Raw genomic sequence first — 21854 nt, 5'->3', positions numbered from 1 at the left:
ACCATTATCTGCAGGGGTGGGGGCACCCCGGTGGCATAGGGCAGAGGGAGGAGCCAGCGAAGGCAGGTCCAGGAGGTATCAATGCTCTTCATGAGCTTCCCGAACAGACACATGCACGCCTGCTGTGTGCGTGCATGTCTTGGGAAGGCACAGAGGAGAAGCAGCCTTCAACCTGGTGCAAGGATGCAGCCTAAGCAGCACTGTCTGCACCACTCACGCCAGTCCCTGTGGTATTCCAGCGCCTCACACCATCTGCAATTCAATGAGGATCAGCACCCCGTTAGATCTAATCACATCAGCTGCATATCTGACAAAATAAACCTTCAGAAACTGTGCTCCTGGGCTCATAACTTGTTTTTGCACCGGGATTTTTTTTCTTCTTTCTCTCATCCAGCATAAAGTTTAACAGTTTTTTAATATGAAATTATAACACGCAAAGAAACTCTCCATATGCACTCCTCAGCGTACTTTTCCTCATAACCAGAAACTGCAGCTGTTAGCTGAGCTCTAACTTGCTCCTTGGGAGTATGCTAAGTATGTTCTTAATAAATAAATACCATTCCACCAGCTAATGAGAGAACTAATGGCACAACCATGGAAGATGGAGGTGGCAGGACGGGGAGGAGACTTGGCTCAAGGACATGACCCGATTTCCCAGGGGCTCTCGCCACACAAGCACTTCCAAGTTTCTTCTGGCCATCACACGTCCTGGTCCTAAAGGCGAACAAAAGCCATCCCGCCTACCACCCCAGGCGCACGCAGAGGTTCAGTCCCAGGGTGAGGAAGCCACCGCCCACATCAGCTTTCCGCCCAGCCCACGGTGTGGGATGCTTGACGTCAAACCATGTTGAATCTTCATAAAACTCGAAGCAGGAATTAATTTATAATTTTATAAATTATATATAAATGTGACATCTAAGGGTCAGAAAGGCTAAAAATCACCCCGAGGTCACTGTGTATTAGTCAGCTTGGGCAGCCATAATAAAATACCATCGACTGGGGGCTTAAACAACAGAAATTTATTTTCTCGCAGTTCTGGAGGCTGGAAGTCCAAGATCTAGGCTACAGCTGATTTGGTACCTGGCTTACAGATGGCTGCCTTCTTGAGTCCTCGAGCCACAGAGACAGAGGAGGCTCTCTGGTGTCTCCTCTTAGAAAGGCACCAATCCCATCATAAGGCCCCACCCTCTTCTAAACCTAATTACCTTCCAAAGGCCCCATCTCCAAATACTGTGTCACTGGGGGTCAGGGTTTCCACATGTGGATGTGGGGGTGGGGATCCAGTTCAGTCCACAGCAGTCGTGTACCGAGACAAATCAAACTCAGGTCTGCCTGGCTCACAGCTCACGTGTTCTCACTACGCTGTGCTGCCCGGGAGAGGCGAGTCCTCACGATCACAGGTCAAACCCTGTGCCCAGTGGGTGCTGAGTCAGGTCCATGAAGGTTTCTTCTCACGCAGAGATCTGACTGTGCCCTCCACCTACATCTCATTCCCAGGGAACAAGGTCCAAACACCTCAGTGTGGAAGGTGCGTGTGTTCCTGACTGGACCCTGTCTACCTGCCCAGCCCCATCACTCAACGTTCTGGTCATCTGCTCACACTGACAGACACACGGAACAGAGCAGGTTCTCCAACACACACGACTATTCCCCTTTCCTGGAATGGAACATTCTACACCCAGTATGTCTGTCTCCCTCGAACCAGCTCATGGGTCATCTCCTCCAGAATCTCCCCCGTGACTTGCCTGCTTCTCCCTGGAGTCTGTCCTACTGTTGATTCCGCACGTTTCAACTGTTCCACTCATCACACCTTTCGCCCTACCAGTCTGTGAGAAGGCCCAGCAGGGACTAGGTCATGTGTATGGACAGTCCCATCCACCCAGTATGGAGCCAGGAATGCAGTGGGTGCTCAGTAAGTCTTGGTTTCCTTCTCCTCCCTGAGAACAACCACAGAACAGGTGAGTGCAGGGAAGAGCTGGGAACCAGGATCAGACCCCTCGTCCCGTGCTCCCTTTACTCGACCAAGATGAGCATATCTGCTGTGGTTGGTTTCCTTACTGGACCTTCCCATCGTACTGTCCTTCCATCCCCTCAGTATCACCATCCCCCATGGCCAGGGCTCTGTGGAAGGGGCTGTACTGGAGAGGGGCAGAAGCTGCGTGCCCTAAGGGCTGGCCTCGGATCTCCCTGACTAGGGCAGCACACCCGGCCTTGGAGGCAGCATCGCTGGGCTGTGCTGCGGGGCAGAGGGTGCCCTGTGCTGGGAGCCCAACACATTCAGATCTGGAGCAGGAGGGTGCAAGGGGGAGGAACACGGGGCCAGGACAGCCTGTCCTCAGCCAGTGTCCCTGTTCCAATGTTTCGACACAGGGATCCGGCTTATCACAAGCTCATGTGATTCATTAGTTAATGTGTGAAGCATTTGCACACTGGAAAGCCAATTAGAAGTGCTAAGTTATTTCCTCTCTGCTGTAAAGGAAGCAATGTGAAACCTAAGGAAAAATTCTCATGCAAATATCTTGGGAGGTGTGTGCTTCGGAATGTAACTCAGTGAATAGGCTCCACTGAAAGGCTATATCCCAAAAGAGAGGCCACAGATAAAAGAATGTGCCTCCCTTCTCAACAAACAAACAGGATGGTAAACAAGTGGTGTGAGCAAAGTGCATAGGAAGAACCCTGAGGCCTCCCGGGAGGTCTTCCATGAACCTCCCTTTAGACAACAGGCCCAGGCCCTGGAACTGTGTCCCTGGAGCCTTCAAGGTCTCAGACTCATCAGAAGGCCTGGGAAAGCCTGTGTCCGCGAGGAGCTGCTTGTAAGGGGAGCCATCGTGATGCAGCGTGCACGGACATTTGGAAAGCCAATTCCTCGGGCACGGGTGTTCCCACGCGGGGGCTCTGTGGAAAGTGGGAACACCACCTGGACCGCCTTCTCTCCTCAAAGCTCACGGAGGGAGCAGGGCCAATCAACTCATTTTCCTGTTCTCTGAACTCTGTTGACTCAAGTTCAGCAAAACGAGGCTCTTTTCTTTTGCAAAGGAAGCATCTGGTTCCAAGTCACAAAAGAGAAACCCAGCACATCCTGGTGACTTGCATAAGCACGGGCATGCAGCAGAGGGCACTGTCAGAGTCCCCACAGTCACGGAGGCACAGGCCCTCCAACTCAGCCTCGTCAGAGGCCTTGGTGACCAGGAGGAGGCAGACACTTGTGTCCCAATCCTACCCCAGACAGAGGGCTGAATGAGGGGATCACCATACACCCCCCACAGCATACCCATCTCCCAGGGTAGTGAGTGGGGCAGATGGGCAGTGGACACGACAGGCAGCAAGAGATGAAGGGGTCACATGCAACTCCAGGAGCTGAAAGGTGCACGAAACCGACCAGGGAACTGGACAAGGGACACAGCAGATTCTGTTAACAGCTTACCACTATCCACTGCCCCTTCTTTCCTGAGGCAATTTTGTTTAGGGACAATAATGTAGCCAGTCCCGGGCAGTGGGTCATGATTTTAGCCAATCAAGATAATTCTGTGCTAGCTTTACCAGCATCCTTTGCAGCTAAAGATTAAAATGTGATCTAGTTTTAGTCAATGAGACCTAAACAGAAATCTGCTAACAGGAAACGGGAGGAGTATGGCAGGGGCTTTGTTTCCCTAATATAAGAGGGATAATGGAGTATGATGTGGGTATGATGTCTGAAGCTGCAGCAGCCATTTTGTAATCAGAAGCACCAAGCACGAGGATGAAAACACCACACGCTAAGGATGGCAGAGCAGAATGCTAGAAAGAGCAGGCGCTCCTGCTGGCATCATGTAGCAGCTGAAACACAGCAACCACCACTCACCAACACATTTCTTGTCATGTGAGAAAAATAACCCTGATTGGCTTAAGCCACACTTAATCAGGTTTTCTTCTATGAGGTAGATAGTATTGCTGCCTTCATTCTGAGATGAGAAAACTGAATTTTAAGGTATAACATGTGCAGGATCACTCCGATGAATGGGATGTGAAAAGAAGTCTACCCTCCTCTTCAATTCATGACTTTTTCCCTGTTCCCCACAAAGAAACCAGACCATGAGTACCCAGTACATTTCCCGTAGTATCCTGGCAGTCCTACTGACCAGAAGCACCATTATCACGACCCCTCTAAGGACTGGAGGTGTGGACGGCGTTCTGCAGGGGACACTGCGGTGTTCTGACTGCTGCAAGGCTCTCCTCAAGCTCTGATCTAACTCCCCCAGCTCTCTACCCCAGCTCTCAGCCTTTTTCCCAAGCTCCCCCGACTTCATTTCCTGACCCCCTTCTCCACAATCCCAAGGACTAATTCAGTGGATACCAGATTTTCACCCTCCTCCCTCCACGAAATCTGAAATTTCCTGTGAAATCTCCCTCTTCCCTCCCCCTCATCCACTGCCACCAGCCTCATTTAGTACTGGAGAGGAAGGGAGCCGGGAAGGAGCCCAGATTCAGGGAGCACCTGTCGTGGCCCCGACCCCACGGAGGCACCTCAACTCTTTCAGCAAGTGTCAACTTGCTTCACCTAAGAAGCTTTTCCAAATCTCTCTGGAGCAAGGTGGAAACAGACGGAAGCACTGCCACCAGACCGCACATGTGGGTGAAGGTGAAGGGGTTATGGAAGCACCGGTACTGAGGGAGAGATGCAGACAGGACCTACACCAACACCCTCACTGTGTGGGAAGGGAAGTCTGAGGTGTGGACACCTAAAACGCCCCGCCTCGCTAAAACCTGAAAGACAAAGGTCCTGTTGACGGAGAAATACACTCCCAGAGCCTCTCCTGACCGGTGTGTGTGAAGAGAGCCGTCAAGACCTTCCAGGCTGGAGTAACACAGAAGCTGGAAGTCCCTCCGGCCACAGCAGGAGGAGGGGAAGCTGCGTGAGTAACTCATCGCGGCGAGGTGCTGCTCCCACCCCACACCGACCACTGGAGTTGAGGACAGAGGAGAAGAAACCACCACGTGCCGCTTTTCTCTGAGTCTGGGGTTACCAGCACTTGCCGTGAGTCAGGCCTTGCCACGCTTAGAGACACTGTCTCCCCTAGGGAAGTCTCTTCTTCCTTGGGACACAAGTCAGCTCACAGGGAGAAATGGTGTGCAAGGAAGAACAGATGTGCCCCATTTAACCAGGCTGTTGGGGCACCTCTAGGGCAGATGCTCAGTGGAAGAATCCACAGGGCTGTGGTCTTGGTGGGATCTGTCCTAATTTGCTCGATGGCTGCGTTAGAGCCAGCATCTGGCAGGTAGGTGCTGCCCACATCCACGTGGCAGCAGGTGAGGACGTGCAGAGAGGCCACACGAGTCCCTCCGTGACACGGCACTGAAGGAGCGTGGGCTGTGCAGGCAGAGCGGCTTCTGTCCTGGCTCTCCCAGCCCCGGCCCCGTTGGTTCTCGGAAGTCACTCCCTCTCTTTAAACCTTAGTTTTTTAATCTGTGTAACAGGGATAACATAATAACGGCTCTGCCTACTTCAAAGGGTTGCTCTTAAGAGCAAATGAGAAAATACTTTGTAGTCCAGAAAATACTGCTTAAATATCAGAGTTATCAACCAAACAAGAAAAGCTACCATTTGTTGAGTGTTTAGTGGGTGTGAAGCACTTTCTCCAACAGAATTTAAGACTCAAAACAACCATAGGTAGTATGTGTGTGTGTGTGTGTGTGTATATATACATATATATATATATATATATATATATATGTAGTTATCCCCATTTTGCAGTTAATAAACCAGGCTAGAAAAATTGAATTACCAAGAAAAAGAAAAAAAATAACACAATGAAACACACATACTGCTTCTGAGTGATGGATTAAAGCTCCAACCAAGATCTGAACAGAGGGCCCACCGTGTCAGCCTCCCTGCCGTCTGGTCCCTGGGCAGAGGCCGGCTGACGTCGCCAGTCAAGGCACTCTCCCAGGCAGGCGAGAGAACAAGCTTGGTCTCGATTTCACAGATGCAGGAACTAAGGAACCAGGGCAGGTCTCCAGAAGAATGGTCCCACGGACCAGGTTCTGGGCTTCCGATTCCCTGATGTAAGAGGATGAGCCAATCTTAGACCCTCTTAAAGAGGAAATGGTCAGGACCCTCTCACCACACCCTCTCACCACAGTCGAGGATGCAGATGGGATCTGGGGGAGAGAGACGTTCGGGAGATAGACCGTTCACACGGTGGCTGCCTCACCCACCTCGAACACACGTGCTCCTTGGGGACGTCATCTCCTCATCTGCCAGGCGGCGTCTGAGCTGGGCGCTGAGCCCCGCAGCAAATGCAGGCACAGAACCGCACACACGCGGGTACTTCCAAGTCCCCACCTGACCAATTAACTGTTTTCACAGTCAAGAGTAAAAGGAGTTTTATCTGCCATTCCTCTCCAATCTCAGGAGTTTTCAGTGTGTGGGCTGGTAACTAAAATGCTCAGATCCAGTTCTAACTAGAAGAGGGAGGACACTTTTCTTCCTCTAAGGAAATCTGAGTTTCTTGCCTTTGCATCACAGCTCTCCAGGTCCTCCTTGAACTTCTGGGTGGTACCTGACCTCCTCCGGGCAGGCAGCAGGTCAGGAGGGAGGGGCAGGGATGGCTGCAGCCAACCACAGAAGTGCAGTCTCAGTGAGCCTGGTGCCCAGTGAGGATGGGCACAGGAGGGGCGATTCTTGGGAATGAGGGGAGGGGCTACTGGCTGACACACCTGCAGCAGGGAAGGATTCTAGTTTTATCTGCTTGGTCCAGAGAAGACAGAACTCAACATGTCTCTCTTCTTAGGATGGGCAAAAGCCTTGCCTATCAGCTAACAGATAAATGGGCAAAAATTGAAAGCAGAAAAAAAAAGGTAAAAAGTCTAAGACCCAGAACCATATCATCAGACCGAAGTTTGACAACAACAGAAAAAAGATTTGGTCTTTTCTGTCCCTTCCACTCTTTGGCAAGTTCTCACATCAACTCTGTGGTCTCGAAGCCTCTCAGGCAGATCCTTATGGTAACTGGTATCACACCGCAGTACGAACGTGTTGCTGTCATTACTACTATTTCTTTACACCTGCTTCCTCTCACAGACTTGGAACAACGTGAGAACTGCTGTCCTCTGCACTCTGTAGGTGTTGGGAAGATGGTAAGAAATGATGAGCGACAGAAGAAGGATCTTACGAAGTTCTGCACACTGCCTAAGCCTTGGTTTCTCAGGCAGATCTTCAGGACCATGACACACAGAATGGCAACAGATTGAAATGCTCTCTACATTCGCCACCTGCCCAGGATCCTCGTGCACCCCGACCAAATGCAGACGACGGGTGCCGTGCCCACGATTCAGCTACGCAGGGACTGCTCCAGATAGTGGTTTCTGGCACAGCCAAGTGTGTGGCTTGTGCACACATCTGTAAATTTCAGGAGGCAGAGGCAGTCACACTGCAAGTCAAGCAGCTGGATGATTTATTGAGCGAAGGTTACCGCACCTGCGCCTTTTTGTCAACAAATCAGGCCCAGGCCATGCCAAGCGATTCTTCTAATAACCCAAATGGTAATTTGGTTTTAAATAGCTCTTCTGATACCACAATTCTGTTGATGTAGAACAGTGATATATTTGGGTGGCAGGGAAGAAATGCCTGTTTTTAATATAGTTTGCACTCATTTTTCATTTTAAAGAATTAGTCCTCATGGGAGTTCTTCAGGTTAACCATTTTATTTGAACGTTCTGATTAAACTAGAACCTGAATCAAATGAGTTCTTTGCTCAATCCTTCTGTGTGGGAATTGGTATTTCCATTTATTACCTGATGATGAAATATTAACTTTTTTTCTCTAAATAAATGCCTCCTCTTAATAGCTCTCGTTTTCAAGGATCAGATTAAATTACGGGATGCAATTGAAATGGCCACTGGCTTTCTGCTATTTGAGATGATGGCATGTTCTCTATTAAATTATACCACTCAGTTGGGCGTGCAGGGGACGTTAATAGTGTCCAAAGTGAAGTAAATACTGTGTGCCCCAGAGACTTTTCTATATGTTAATATCAACTGTCAGGGCACAATAGGGAAGAATACGCAAGTCGGGTGGACGAGCAGTCATGGTTCCTCAGAACAGACCGGCATCCTGAGGCTGCAGGGGGCGGCCACCCCCCACATCGATGGTGAGTTACAAAACGGAGGAGGCAGATGAGAGAGAGGCAAATGAAGACAGAGCAGAGGGAGCAGATAAGTGAGGCAGAGGATGGGACCGATAACTTGGCAGGAGAGTTTGAACAGAGCGAAAGGCTGGGGTGGGACACACAATACAACTGGGGGGCAGTTGGGAAAGACAACTTGCTCAAGGCAGGGCTGAAGAGAGAGAGGGCAATTCTGTCTCTGTGAAGGGAAGAATTCTCCAGAGAAAAAAACAGACTGCAAGGGAAGGAGGAGGAAAAATGGCTTTCAATTATCCATGTTATCTTTCCCTCCCAATCATTACAGATGATGAATAGGCGCAATAAAAGCCAATATTCAATTTTTCCAATTTACATGGAAAGAAGCCATAATATACTGTTAAGGGGAGGAAACGGCAGGTTATCAAACAGTGTATATAATGTGATCTCATTTTTGCAATATATTTGTATGCATGGAAACAGTCTGGATGGATTCATACAGAAATGTTAACAGTAGGACTACAAGTGACTTTTATTATTTTTCCCATCTGTATTTTCCACAATTAACATGTATTGTGACTCTAATAAGAGATTGTCATTATTTTTAACCTTCCTTGTGAATCATGCAGATTCAGCCAACGTGTGCTGATCCCCCCGTGTGCCAGCCTGAGAACCAGTGCTGTCAGGGTCGGCACAGGGCCACAGGAGATCTTGTCGACCAACGGTCCACATCTCCCAGTTGTTGCACAGAATTTCAGACTCTTACGAGGTGAAAGGGCCATTCGAGTCTACCTAATAACTACATTTTCTAAATTGTCGTGAAATATAGATAACATAAAATTTACCATTTTTATTTTTACGTGGACAGTATGGTGGCATTCAGCACATTCATACTGCTGTGCAACCGTCACCACCGTCCATCTCCAGAACTCTCTTCATCTTGCAAAGCTGAAACTCTGTTCCCATTGAACAATAACTCTCCATTCTGCCCTCCCCCACCCTTGGCAACCACCATTCTACTCTCTGTCTCTATGAATCTAACCGCGCTTGGCACCTCAGGTAAGTAGAATCACATAGTATCGGTCATTTTGTGATTGGCTTATTTCACTCAGCGTAATGTCTTCAAGGTTCATCCATGTTGCATGTGTCAGAATTTCCTTCCTTTCTAAGGCTGAATAACATGTATTATGCCACTTTAAAATGATACCTTCACAACATAACGTATATACCACATTTTGTTTATCCATTCATCTGTCGATGGGCACTTGGGTTGATTCCACCTATCGGCTGTTGTGAACAATGCTGCTAAGAACACAAGTGCACAAATCTCTCTTTGAGACCTTGCTTTCAAATCTTTTGGATATATACTAATGATTAGATTTTAATACAATCTCAGATTTAAAGGCAGAGAATATGCCAGTAGTATTCCTGACAGCTGAGCATCTGTCTCTGTTTGAGTATCTGCAGGGAAAGGTGCTCACCAGCACCAGCTCATGAGGCAGTACAGCACAGTGGTTAGACAGCATAGGCCTTGGAGTCAGACAGAACTGGGTGCAGATTCTTGCTCCCCCCCTCATCACTGTGTGGCTCTGGGACAATCAGTCTCTTCAGGTCTCAGCTTCCGCATCTATAAAGTGGAGATGATCATATCTACCCTATTGGGTTGCTGCAAAGATTAGTTGGCTAATCTAAGGTACTTAGTACATAGAAAATGCTCAATAAATAGAGGATATACACAGTCAAAGAACTCTTCTTCAAGAAAGGTCTTATGATCAACTGAAGGCTGCCAACTTAAACCGTCCATGCAGTAGTTTAGGTGCTGTCTGCTAGAAACAACAGAGACCACATCCAGTCTGCCTCCTGTGGGTCGACACTTCAGGCACAGGAGGAGATTTCCACTGGGAACTGGTCTTCGGAAGAAAGGGAGGCCATCTCATTTTGCACTTGTTTGTGGATTTATGTGCAGGACACCTCTTCGGCATTTACAAAGCCCAAGTATGTGCGTGGATGACTCTTCAATTTTTACTTCTCCAAAGGTAGAAAGCAAAATTTTGTTTTCCCAGAAAACTTTTCCTGTATTCAATTAATACAAATTTCATGCCTTTTAAACAAAAGTATCAATATAGAAAAATGCAAGCTTGCCTAGGAAATTAATCTGCAGGCCATGTTCAAATTACGCCTTAAAAAATTTCTATTAAAAAATTGCTCTTCTGAACCAATGTCCTCTCAAAAAGGAGCTTATTTTTTAAAGTACATCATTATTTTTATTATCTATATCTACATAACACTTTAAATGGTTTCAGAAAGCAGTTCCTTTTTTTAAAAAAAAAGTCAATATACACAAAATTAAAATATTTAGAGTGCATAATTTTTACCTCAGAATACACTTTTTGGAAAAAATGATAACTCCATTAGCACAGTTTCTCATAAGACAATTGGGGATAGCGTTCTTCAAGCCAATGTGGCAGGTGTCACCGTGATAAGAAACATCTAAGCTGTTGTCCCTACCATGCCAAATATTTAAGGGAAACCAAAAAAATACAGTTCTAGATGCCAATATTGGGTCTACATGACGTCACTCATCCAGACGCGTGGAAAATCTGGATTTTTAAGAATTGAATTTTTGTGGTCAACATCGTGAACAGTCCGTTTCTGGGTTAAATAAGGCATTTGTGGAACGAAGCCACACTGGAATAGAACACATTTTGATTATCGACAAACAAATTGAATGGAACACAGGGTACAATTTCAGGGCTGTGAATCACAGCTTACGTGCAAGTACCACGTGAAACACAAGCCGCACATTTCCACCCGCATTTCTGAGGCTCCTCTTGAAGCAGCCTGAGCACACGGTGCTTTGAGCAAAGCAATCACCACAAGAGCCACTGTCCCCCGTTCTCCCCACTCACTGAACCCGAACCCCTGCGCCTAAGCACAAAGTGAAACGATGCTCTTCTATTTTAATGCATTCAAGTAGTTATTCAACTTCAAATTCACCAGTTAAGTATTTGAAAGTATGGGAAAGTAAACAGTAAACATGGACAATTTTATGGGAGGTCCTGAATGGGAGATGTTAATCCCAGACGCCATGTACATGCCAGTTTCAGGAGAAGCAGCAGAAGTGGGGGTTCAAGAGCTAACCCTCTCTCCCACTGGGCTCCCTCTCCTCCGGCCGCCTCCTCTGAGGCTGTACTCTCTGTGACCCTGCTGCGGTGGAAGGAAAGCTTCAGATGCAATATAATTTAACCGGCACTGTTGACACAGCAATAAACTAGAACCCTGCACAGAGAGAACAAGCGGACCCAGGGAGGCAAACCTACCCCAGCAGAAGCCCCGAGCCACAGCCTCGTGGACAAAGACTAACTGCTCGGAGCTAGGCATCTGGAGATCGCACACCCAGGCACGTGCACAGAACATCTCGGAGAATTGTTTCAAACACCGTGCTGAGAACCTCACGGAGAAAAAACTTTACGTCAATTATAATGTGGTCACGTTCTAATTAGGAAATTAGAGGGCTGTTTCTTCGAAAACTTGAACCTCATTCTATTTCACAAACCTCTACATGTCTCTACATCCACTACCTTAGACTCCAAACACCTTGCACTGTTTCCCAGCAGCAGCCACTTCAACACTTTTCAGAGAGACTTCTTGACCTACACTAGCACAAACACAACGACCTATCGGAAAACAAGCTCAAGTGTCCTGGGAAACTCTTCTCAGTCACCTCCCTCAAGATACGACACCGTATGCACAGACACCCCTCCCACCTCACTGCACCTTGCTCCCAGCGGCCAGCGTAGCCAGTAACAAACATCTCCTGCTTCTGCACCAACACCAGCAACTTAGGAGGGCTCATGAACCCTTTCTTTCTTCTCTTTCAGAAAGTTCGCCAGGTTGCTGGGCACCCTATAACCACTACAGAGTGGCTGGGCCCCCATTCCCAGCATGCACAGTGATGTCAAAGGCAACCAAGCTCACTTCCCCTCCCGTGGGGCCTCCTCCCACCTGCCCACTCTGGAGAGACAGGAATTCCTAGAAGAGGGAGCACACATCACCTAGCATCAAGAAACCTCTCCTGCCACAGCAAAAGCAGTTCCGGCACAGAAGCCCTCCTCTTCTACTTCCTCAATACAAGAAGGAAAAATTGCAGCAACATTTTCTGAGAACATGAGGACACGTGGCTGAAGGGCAGACGGTGGGGTCAGGAGGAGAGAGGACCGATGGGCTGGGACATGCAGCCTGCTATGCCCACAGACAAGTTACGTGCACCTGAAGAATCAAACGAGCTGCACCACATACAGAAAAGAGGAGAGCGGCCCACCTGTGTCTGCTGAGGGATATTTACAAAGCTTGGGTCCCGTGGTCCAACACTGACGAATCGGTTTGCGGGGGAGGTGCTGGGTGTCGAGTAGGCTGTGAAGGGAAGGGACACATGCGTTCAGGAAGCAGCACGAGATTGCACACACAAACAACACCAAAACACACAGTCTCTCAGCCTATGCAGCTGATTAATAAGGAAATGTGCAAACACTGTGTCTAGCAAAGGGACCTGGCTAGCAAGGGCATTTTAGACAGTCGAGAGGGAAGGGCTGTTGGCTGCTGATGACTGCTGGAATAAAACGATGTCAAATTGGTGCTCAGATGGCTCTTTCCTCCTCCCATCATACAAATTAGGACATGCAGGACGTCTGCAAAGTCTGCTTTCTGAGTCAAACCCAAGCTCTGGGGTCAGAAAGAGATCTCCTAGTCTTTGGAGCACAGGGAGCAAGAAATCAGGTAGAAAGGGAGGGAAGCAGTTCCTTTTACAACCTTGCTGTTCAGACTGTTACCCTCCGAAAAATCATGAAATGTTCCTGTGCCTCCACAGCTCAACAGCCAGGAGTCTTCTTTATGGAAGGAATTAACAGGCTCTCCAGAAAGGAGGTGGAGAACCACTTAGAACAAGCTGTCTTTACAGGCCCGGCAGAGCGTCTGGAATCTTCATGATGCACAAAATGCGCTTAAAATAGTAACATTTGTCATCTCCCCAGGCTAGAACCCTTCCATCCAGGCACAAACTCAGGACCCTGTGCTAACCCAGATGTCACAACGGAGCCTCAGGTGCCCCACTTCAGTTCACTCTCCCATTCACAGCACACGGAAGTCCTGTGGTTGGTTTTTATATTTATACTTAAGAGCTTCGCTCTACTTTAGGGAGAAAAAAATTCAGTGGCTTTGGTGTTCCATTGGCTCATAAATCCATCATTCTTTGGGTGTCCTTCAATTCATTTCTTTACCACAAACTCTAAGGATTTATTCACATTCTTTCCTTGTACTAGAATTTTTAGGGAGACTATTGCTTAATTTCAAATTTATTAACGATACTTGTAAAAAGCCTAAGTTTTTTGAACTAACTCTAGACACACATCATCTAAAAGATGAAAAGGATTTGCAATTTTTAAAAACACAGATAACTGAGGGAATAATACAAAATTCCTTTGTCAGATTTTTTTTTCCTTATTGACATCATCTGCTTCTCTTTGATTTTCTGTTTTACAGAAAATTGCTCCAACTTCTTTTTCCCTTGTTAAACACATCTAGAGATAAAATTTCCACCAATCTGGCCCAAGTCGTGGTGGTCATCTTTGGGAAGAGCTAAGTCACCCATACAGATGTGTGCTGGTCACTTGGTGCGGCTGTGTTACACCAGCACGGCACAGAGGATACACACAAGGGTCCTCTGACTCTATTAATAAGAAACTTTGTGTTGTAGCCTTTGTTTTGGAAGGATCTGTCCGGCAACAGTGTTATATGCAATGATCTCAACGTATGATGTATGGTACCATCTAGCAATGTGAATCTACCGACTTCCTCCCCAGCCCGTCCTAGATCAGAGTAACTCGAGCAGATCTGAGAAACACCTCTGTGTTCGGCCATTCTCTATGTGCCTCTCACTCACTGGTATGGGGCAAATCTAATTTTTTAAAAGCTCAGTAAAATACTCTTTATTGATGCCTTCATTCCACCTTTACTTTGATATGCTTCCAGAAGTCTCAACAGAAAGTTTTATGTTGAAAATGATGGACTATAATTACCTGCAGTGTGTTTACCTGCTCCTGGGGCACAAAGAGGATGTAGGAGAGAGGAGGAAGCTAGCAGATGAAATAACCTGTTCAACCTGTTAGTGGTTAAGAGAGAAAAGTGTTCTTTCACAGGTGACTACGTAGGTAGGTTGAGAAGGCACAAAAAGGCAAGAAGAAAACGCTAAGGTGCTAAGACTAAGTGACCGACGACCGATGCTGAAGCTGAGCCCTTGGTCCGCAGGTCCTGGGAGACTGCGCGCACGGCCGGCCCTGGTCATCACAGACACGACATTCTTACCATATGGGTGACATCAGAAACATGCTGACTGACCCTGGGATACATGGCATTTTTTCTGCTTCACTGCTTGTGAAGACAGTTCTTCACTGACCATAGCAAGTTTACTAAATCTGGAAAGGTTTGTATAACATCCCAGCCTCTATTTTTGCCAGACCTAAATTTTGCCATTTGAAGGAAGGTTTAGCACACAAATAATTTAGCTACTCAAAATTACTATGAGGGGTCAGCCCCGTGGTTTAGCGGTTAAGTGCACGTGCTCTGCTACTGGTGGCCCGGATTCAGATCCCGGGTGCGCTCCGACGCACCGCTTCTCTGGCCACGCTGAGGCCGCATCCCACATACAGCAACTAGAAGGATGTGCAACTATGACACACAACTATCTACTGGGGCTTTGGGGAACAACAACAAAAAAAAAACAGGAGGAGGACTGGCAATAGATGTTAGCTCAGAGCTGGTCTTCCTCAGCAAAAAGAGGAGGATTGACATGGATGTTAGCTCAGGGCTGATCTTCCTCACACACACACACAAAAAAACAATTTAAAATTACTATGAGGCTAACCGCTGGATATTTTCCCTTCTTCAGTCACAAGATAAGCCTTGCAGTCTTAGTTGCAAAACACCCCAGAAGGCCTTTAATGCTCTTACGGGTTACTAAAACTGCTCCAAAGTTTATTCTGGTTTTTAGACAGGAGAGCAGTGGTGAGAGATGTGGTAGTGTGTTTGCATTTTTTTTAAAAAAAGACATTACAACTACAAAAATCTGGGAATCTCTGAGGATCCAAGTCATCGAATGGAACAAATGGTGCCCACGGAAATTTATTGTATAGAAAGCTAGCTTCTGGGAAAAATCAAGGACATAGGAAATACAAGGGAAGGAAGAGAGAAATTCTGACTCATCTTCCATTACTGTAGCTACAACAGGCAGAGTGTTCACCTATAACAGGATGTAGTTCCAGAAATGACAGGACATAAGTTGAATCTGATTTTCCCAAAGAAACAGTGGAACATGGGAGTTACAGTGTTGAACAAAAACCTCAACTGACACTTTTTATTAAAACAACCACATATAGCATAGTGAATCAATTATACATGCACCGTTAAGAGCTTTCAACACGAATATAAAATCAGGTAAAGGGGCAATGTGGTAACTAATTACACACAACTGTGTTTACCATGCCGTGACACCACATTCGCATCTTTCTTAATTATAGTTCTTGCCTTATTCACAACTTCAATAAGCAAATGCTGCAGCAAGAACTTCAGGAAATCAGGAAATGCAGAAAATAATTTTCTGCAAAGCTTACTGTAGGCATTTTTGAGGATTCTGCAGGGAAGATTCAGGGGTATTTGATAATTTTCTCCTAAAGTCAATAGGGAAATCAATTTGCTTATATTATCTCATTGTAAAAGTCCTCATGGCAGGAAGATGGGCACGGAAGTTAGCCCAGGGCCAGTCTTCCTCAGCAAAAAAAGAGGAGGATTGGCAGCTGTTAGCACAGGGCTGATCTCCTTTCTCACACACCCCCCCCCGCCCCCACACACAAAAGTCCTCATGGCAAACACAACTATTAGAAATCAAATTATTGATTATTTGGCTGCTTCTGAAACAAAAAGTGTTTGCTTTTTTAGCAGCCATTTTACCCACATGAGCAATATTGTCACAGACCATTTTCCTAACGTTATGGAAGAAAATTCCTATAAGAAGCTTCCACCAGCTCTTATTTGCACTAGTCTGCTCATATTTTTCCTCTTTCTAATGTATTTCTGTGTATCAGCCAAGAGTCTTAGTGTGGCCTTAGCCACAGTGGTATCAACACTCAAACCAGAGCTGACCCCACGTCCAGCAAACAGCCTTCTTCTGCATTCTCACTCAGCACACGCACCACCAGCTCTACAACCTCCACTCAGCACACAAGGCCTGCCTCAGCACGTGCAGCTGAGGAATGTTCAAGAACATTCTCTTTCTCTATGAGCAATAGTCTTATGGGGCTCTGCAGACGCTGGACTCTATCTCTGGGGGCTATAGGGCAGGCAGGAAGAGAGGCAGAGGTCGCGACTGTGCAGGTGTCCCCGGGGAGCTGGGCCGTGTCCTCAGGAATGTGCGTAACTGTCCGCCTGCAAGCAGACAAAATATCAACTTTCGTTGTTCCCAAGGCGTCAGGTTTTGCCTTGTTTTCTCCTTTTTCTGAATAAGAAGGAATAAGGGATGTGTCTAGATAAAGGCATCACAGCATTTCCAGATGAATCAGTTGGGAGTCATAACAGCCTTCACCCAGCAACTGTACCTGACCATGGAGTTAGGAAGGTGGTCAAACAGTTTTGATAAAGATGCTTGGAACTTTCCTATTTTTGAAAAAAATATGACTGAGGAATAAGATATTAAAATATTTGTACACGTCAGTTGATGTTTCTTTAAGATAAAAACCATATCAATAAAATCACTCAGATCTGACAAACTGGAAAGTGAGAGTCTGCACCGCTCGTGCTGAAAGCAGGCAGATTCAAGGTCTGCTTCAGGCTTAGCAGCCCCTGGCACGTGTGTGATCACTGAGAGGCAGAAGAGGGGACATGTGGGCAGGCGTCCACGTGGAGCGTGAGTGTGAGAGCAGGGCCGCCCCTGGACAAAGCCCTCCAGAGCCCACGGTGCGAGTGGCCATTCGCCTGGGGCTGACCTGCCTGAGTAGAGCCCCGCCAGCTCCTCCGCAGCAGCCAGGGGGCAAACGACACCGTGAGGCACCTGGCAGAAGAGAAGATGTGAGATACCTGGGGAGCTCTGAGGTCTGAATTTAATTCCAGACACAGGAGGCAACGAAGTCCCCTAAACCCTGGCACCGGGCCTACAAACCAACAGGAAGTCTGCAGAGAGTCGTGTGTCCCCTTTTATCAGACCCCAACTGCGTGAAAGGAGTGAACACCCCCTTCTCCATTCTCTCAACTCCACCAAGCCTAACCTCTGGAGTGCATCTCAGAGAGGAATCGTAATATATCCACATCCATCCTGTCTGTCTGTCTGTCTGTCTCTCACGGACGCTAGCTAGGTGCCAGGCTCTGCACTGAGCATCATGGGAGATACAAAGGTGAGCAGGACACACAGCTGTCCCCAAAGTCTTAGAGTCTAATGGGTGGAGACGAGCACAGGAAATGAAAAGCAACATGAAGAGAAACCTGCGGGGTGGTAAAGACAAGAGACAGGACAGTGGAGGAGGACAGGAAGAGTTTCACAGAGGACGTGAGAAGGCACAGCGTAACAGGCATGCTGGTCGATGGGCTCAGATGGATCGGGGGTCACAGGGGAAGCAGCAGGAGTGAAGGGACAGAGGTAGGAACCAGTCAAGGGAGAAGGGAGGAAAGAGGTGATGCTCCAAGTCAGCGCCACACAACAAGGGGGGTAAAAACTTCAGGATCAGAGACTTGAACATTTGAAAACGGAGGGGAAAAAGTCTACTGAATTTTTCTTTTAAGAGGAAGAAATAATTTATAAAATAAACATAGATACCAAACTTCTATTCTAAACACCATTAAGACAACTAGACACCCTGACACTCTAAATCTTTCCCTTCATATCTCAAATATCAATACGTATTTCACATGTTCCCTTGTTTTCAGAAACTCAAAGATTCACATGGGGGGATTTCCCTCTAAACACAGTAAAAAATTCCATTTCATTCCTGTGATTCTACTACCAACCCAGGAACGTGCTAGTTATTGGACAGCAGTGATCAAGACGAGCTCGGAACGCAGACTTGACAGGTCCCTGTGTGTCACTCAAACTGTAGTTTTATTCACTGTGTCTCAGTGACACCTGACAGTGAAGGAAAAGTGCGGAGAAAGCATTCAGCCACAAACCAAAACAGGAAGATGATGAAATAGCTAACTGAAACAGTTCCCAGAATCTTCTCTTAACTGCACTATCCCATTTTTTTTTTTTTAAAAAGAAGCCCTGTGAGAAAACTCTCATTCATAAAAAAATGCAGAAACTATTAGAAAATAGACTGGGTAATTTCTAAATGAAACCTATTACAATTGAAGCCATTTAGGAACTTGAACAGCACTATTTCTTGCACGGTCACAAAAGAAATGCTGGAGGATACTGGGGTGTATTTCCTTCAAAGAAATCTATCGTATCGACAAGTCTGCAGGGCCTGGGTTGGCATTGCTAATATCCTTATGCAGCCAGGGAGGCACACAGCCTCTGCGGACCCACAGTCCAGGACTCAGAGGGTTAGAAGTCCATGTGACTGGGGGGATGTGGTCGTCTTCATCCAGATGTTGGGACACTAGAAGATAACCACACTGAATTCCCATATTTTGATCCCATCTGTGCAGTCAGTTACCTCATTCTATTATCTCTGCAGATCTTTTTTCTCTACAAACAAGTTACCAACAGAAAAAGAGACATAGCCCTCAGGGCATGAAATCAAAGCCTACTTGTCGCTGCTAAGATATTACAGAACAACACACCCACAAGCTTTCTTCTTGAAAAGCTAGTGAATTCTAACTTTAATAGATTAGCGTTACTTAACATGTATGGCAACAACGTGCATGACACATTTCGTGTGCCAACAGGTCACAAAAGTCAGGGAGAGAAGCAGCTTCCCCAGACGGCTGTGCTCTGCTGCTACTTCTCCCTGTCCTGAGGGCGCTCCCAGGAGGCGGGCGCTCTAGCCACACTTGATGGGGGTAAAACATGCAGAAAGGAAGGCACAAGACAATTCACACGTGCACACAGAGAGGGGGTCAGAGCAACTCGTAAGCTGGCGATGTGGACCTTATGTTACCAAAGCCTGTGTGTCTGCAGCTCCACGGTGAGCACTTCCTGTGGACCGGCGACTTCACCTGCCTATAGCGTTCTGGTCATAATAACTTCAAGGGATAAGAATACAGCCCTGTTTCAGTTCATTTAAACTTATTTCTGATGGCTAATCCAAATCTGATAACTGTCTTTTATTTTTCTGTGTATGCTGTGTTGTCCAATCAACAGAACATACTCATTGATCAGAAGCAACAGCGCCATGTGTAGGCACAGGTGAAAGTCATATTAAATGCCACAGGGAATAACCCTGAATTCAGCTGAGGTTTACTAAAAAAAGAAACTTAGATCAATATACTGGACAGCTCCCTCTCAAGAGGCAGTATAACTCTGGAAACCTACTTCTGGGAATTTATCTTCAAGAAATACTTAAAAGTATAGGTAAAAATTTATGCTCCAACATGTTCATTACAGCATTACTTATAAGAGCAACAAATTGGAACCAATTTATAAGTTAATGTTTCATCCATATGTTGTAATATTTTGCAGCCATTAAAAATGTTTTAAAATAATAATGATGTCAAATATGTTTATAATATGAAATAAAATGAAAATCAGTTTACAAAACTGTATATATGTATATACGTACATATATGCACACACATATATCATGATCAATTTTGTCTAAAATATACACAGAAAATGACCAGAAAATATGCACAGAAAGTGATTATCTCTAAAGAGTGGGACTATGGGTGATTTTTAAATATCTTCCAGTAAGTTTTAATCTTAAATAAAACAAAACACAAATGGAAACTGAAAACCCCAAATAATACTTGTATTTTTGTAGCAGTGCAGTGTAGTCAACAGAAAATGAATTTTAGAACCAGAAAAATCCTGGATTGAATCCATACAATCTCTTACTAGAAATGTGATCTCGGCAAGGCAGTTAACCTTTCTGAGCCTATATATATAAAGAGTCCAGCATAATAAATATTATTTACTCCAATACCCCTAGCCCTTTAAGTAAGGCTTCACCCCTCCGTGAATGTCTAACAGGCTACCCTCTCCTCAGGAGCAATCCAGAGAGTGATCCCTAAGGAAAGGCTTAGCCAACAAAACGAGGAATCCCCAGAATTTCACTGTAATTTATATGAAAACAATTGGAAAAAAATGCCAAAATCATCCAGTCAGGGACTATTGATTCCAACATCTGATTAAGGGTATTACACCAAGATACCAGCCTTCCAACAATTAAAAAAAAATAATCCTCAAACCTCTCAAGGGTTAATGTTATGATTAGACTCGTAAGTAATCTGTAACAGTGTAACTGGCACAACCTTTCTGAAAAGCAATTTGGCAACATGTATCAAGAGGAATATTCATACTGTGTGTACTAGCAATTCTAATTCTAGAAATCTATCCTAATGAAATTATTCAAGTTGGGGACAAAAATATTTGTTCAATGATATACTGGAGCATATTCCATAGGTTGGGACAAAAGTTAATGTCCTATAGTAGGGGCATGAGTAAAAATTATTTAAAATCACATTTACTAACTTCTTTATAAGAAAACATATAAAATACTAATTAAAATAGCGTACAAAATATTACATTCTGTAGGTCACAATCATCTTACGTGTGTGTACATAAACATAAAATACACACATAAACATGCACTAAAAAAATGGGGAAAACGCGACCAAAATGGTAAGAGTAGTTGATTACAAGAGAACATAATTTTCTTTTTTATACTTTTCGTTGTTTTTCAAGTTTCCTACACAGCCGTATATTAACTTTATAAAGAAAATCTTAAAACTCCTCTGTCATTTCTGTCATCTGAAAAAGTAAAAAACTGAGGCAAAAACAAGACTTGAGTGGGTGGTGCCCTCAATGAAGGGATCACCACTGCCCATTGGCCTCATCCCTCCACCTCCACCATGTGCGTCTCCCACTCTGCTCTTGTTCTCTGTTTATCATCCAATTTAACGTACCCAGGAATCTGCTATTCTTGGAATGATATGAAAATTCTCTATGGAAGGTCTTAGGATTTTCAGAGGAGAGGAGTTGGACACACCATCTCTAGACACTGCACGCATCCTGGTAGAGGACAGAGCCTTGTCGGAATCCAACAGACCTGGGTCTGAACCTTGACTGAGTCTCAGTTTCCTCCTTTAAAAGACGGCTGACAATTCCAATTTTGCAGATTTATAATAACAACTGAATGCAACTAAGGTAATGCATACGAAAATACCTACCAAAGTGCCTGTTTTCAATAATTATTGTTTTTCTTGGCAAATTTAAACAGTAAAAAATTGGACTGCACACAACGTAGAAATACTCTGCAAAAAGTATTCACAAAAAATTGTGATTTAAGATAGTACACACACATTTGCATTCAATCAGTTCCCAAAGCAGAACTTGTGACCAAGCAACGACGGTTAGGAGAGTGCTAACCTTGTGCTCAAGTTCACGCTCTGTGTGAGGGAAGAAGACCACTATTCTTTACCAGAAAGACCACATGTTTTCACTATCACACCGAAGTTCAGCTTAGTACAGCTAAAAGTTAGATGTATGAAAACTGCCAATGATTTTACAGGCCCCTCCCCCATGTGTGTGTTGGG

General features: G+C 45.7%; 1 protein-coding gene across 1 annotated transcript in view; it reads right to left on the bottom strand.

Moving 5' to 3' along the window:
- NFIA (nuclear factor I A) overlaps positions 1-21854 on the bottom strand; it is a 347625-nt gene that overhangs the window by 19684 nt on the left and 306087 nt on the right. Inside the window, exon 10 of the mRNA XM_058538169.1 lies at positions 12442-12533. Coding sequence (XP_058394152.1) covers positions 12442-12533 — 92 coding nt within the window. The remainder of the gene's footprint in view (positions 1-12441; positions 12534-21854) is intronic.

Source organism: Diceros bicornis, chromosome 4, assembly GCF_020826845.1.
Source record: "Diceros bicornis minor isolate mBicDic1 chromosome 4, mDicBic1.mat.cur, whole genome shotgun sequence".
NCBI classification, from domain to species: Eukaryota; Metazoa; Chordata; class Mammalia; order Perissodactyla; family Rhinocerotidae; genus Diceros; species Diceros bicornis.
The sequence above is the reverse complement of the archived record's forward strand: the minus strand, read 5'-3'. Positions and strand labels throughout refer to the sequence as shown.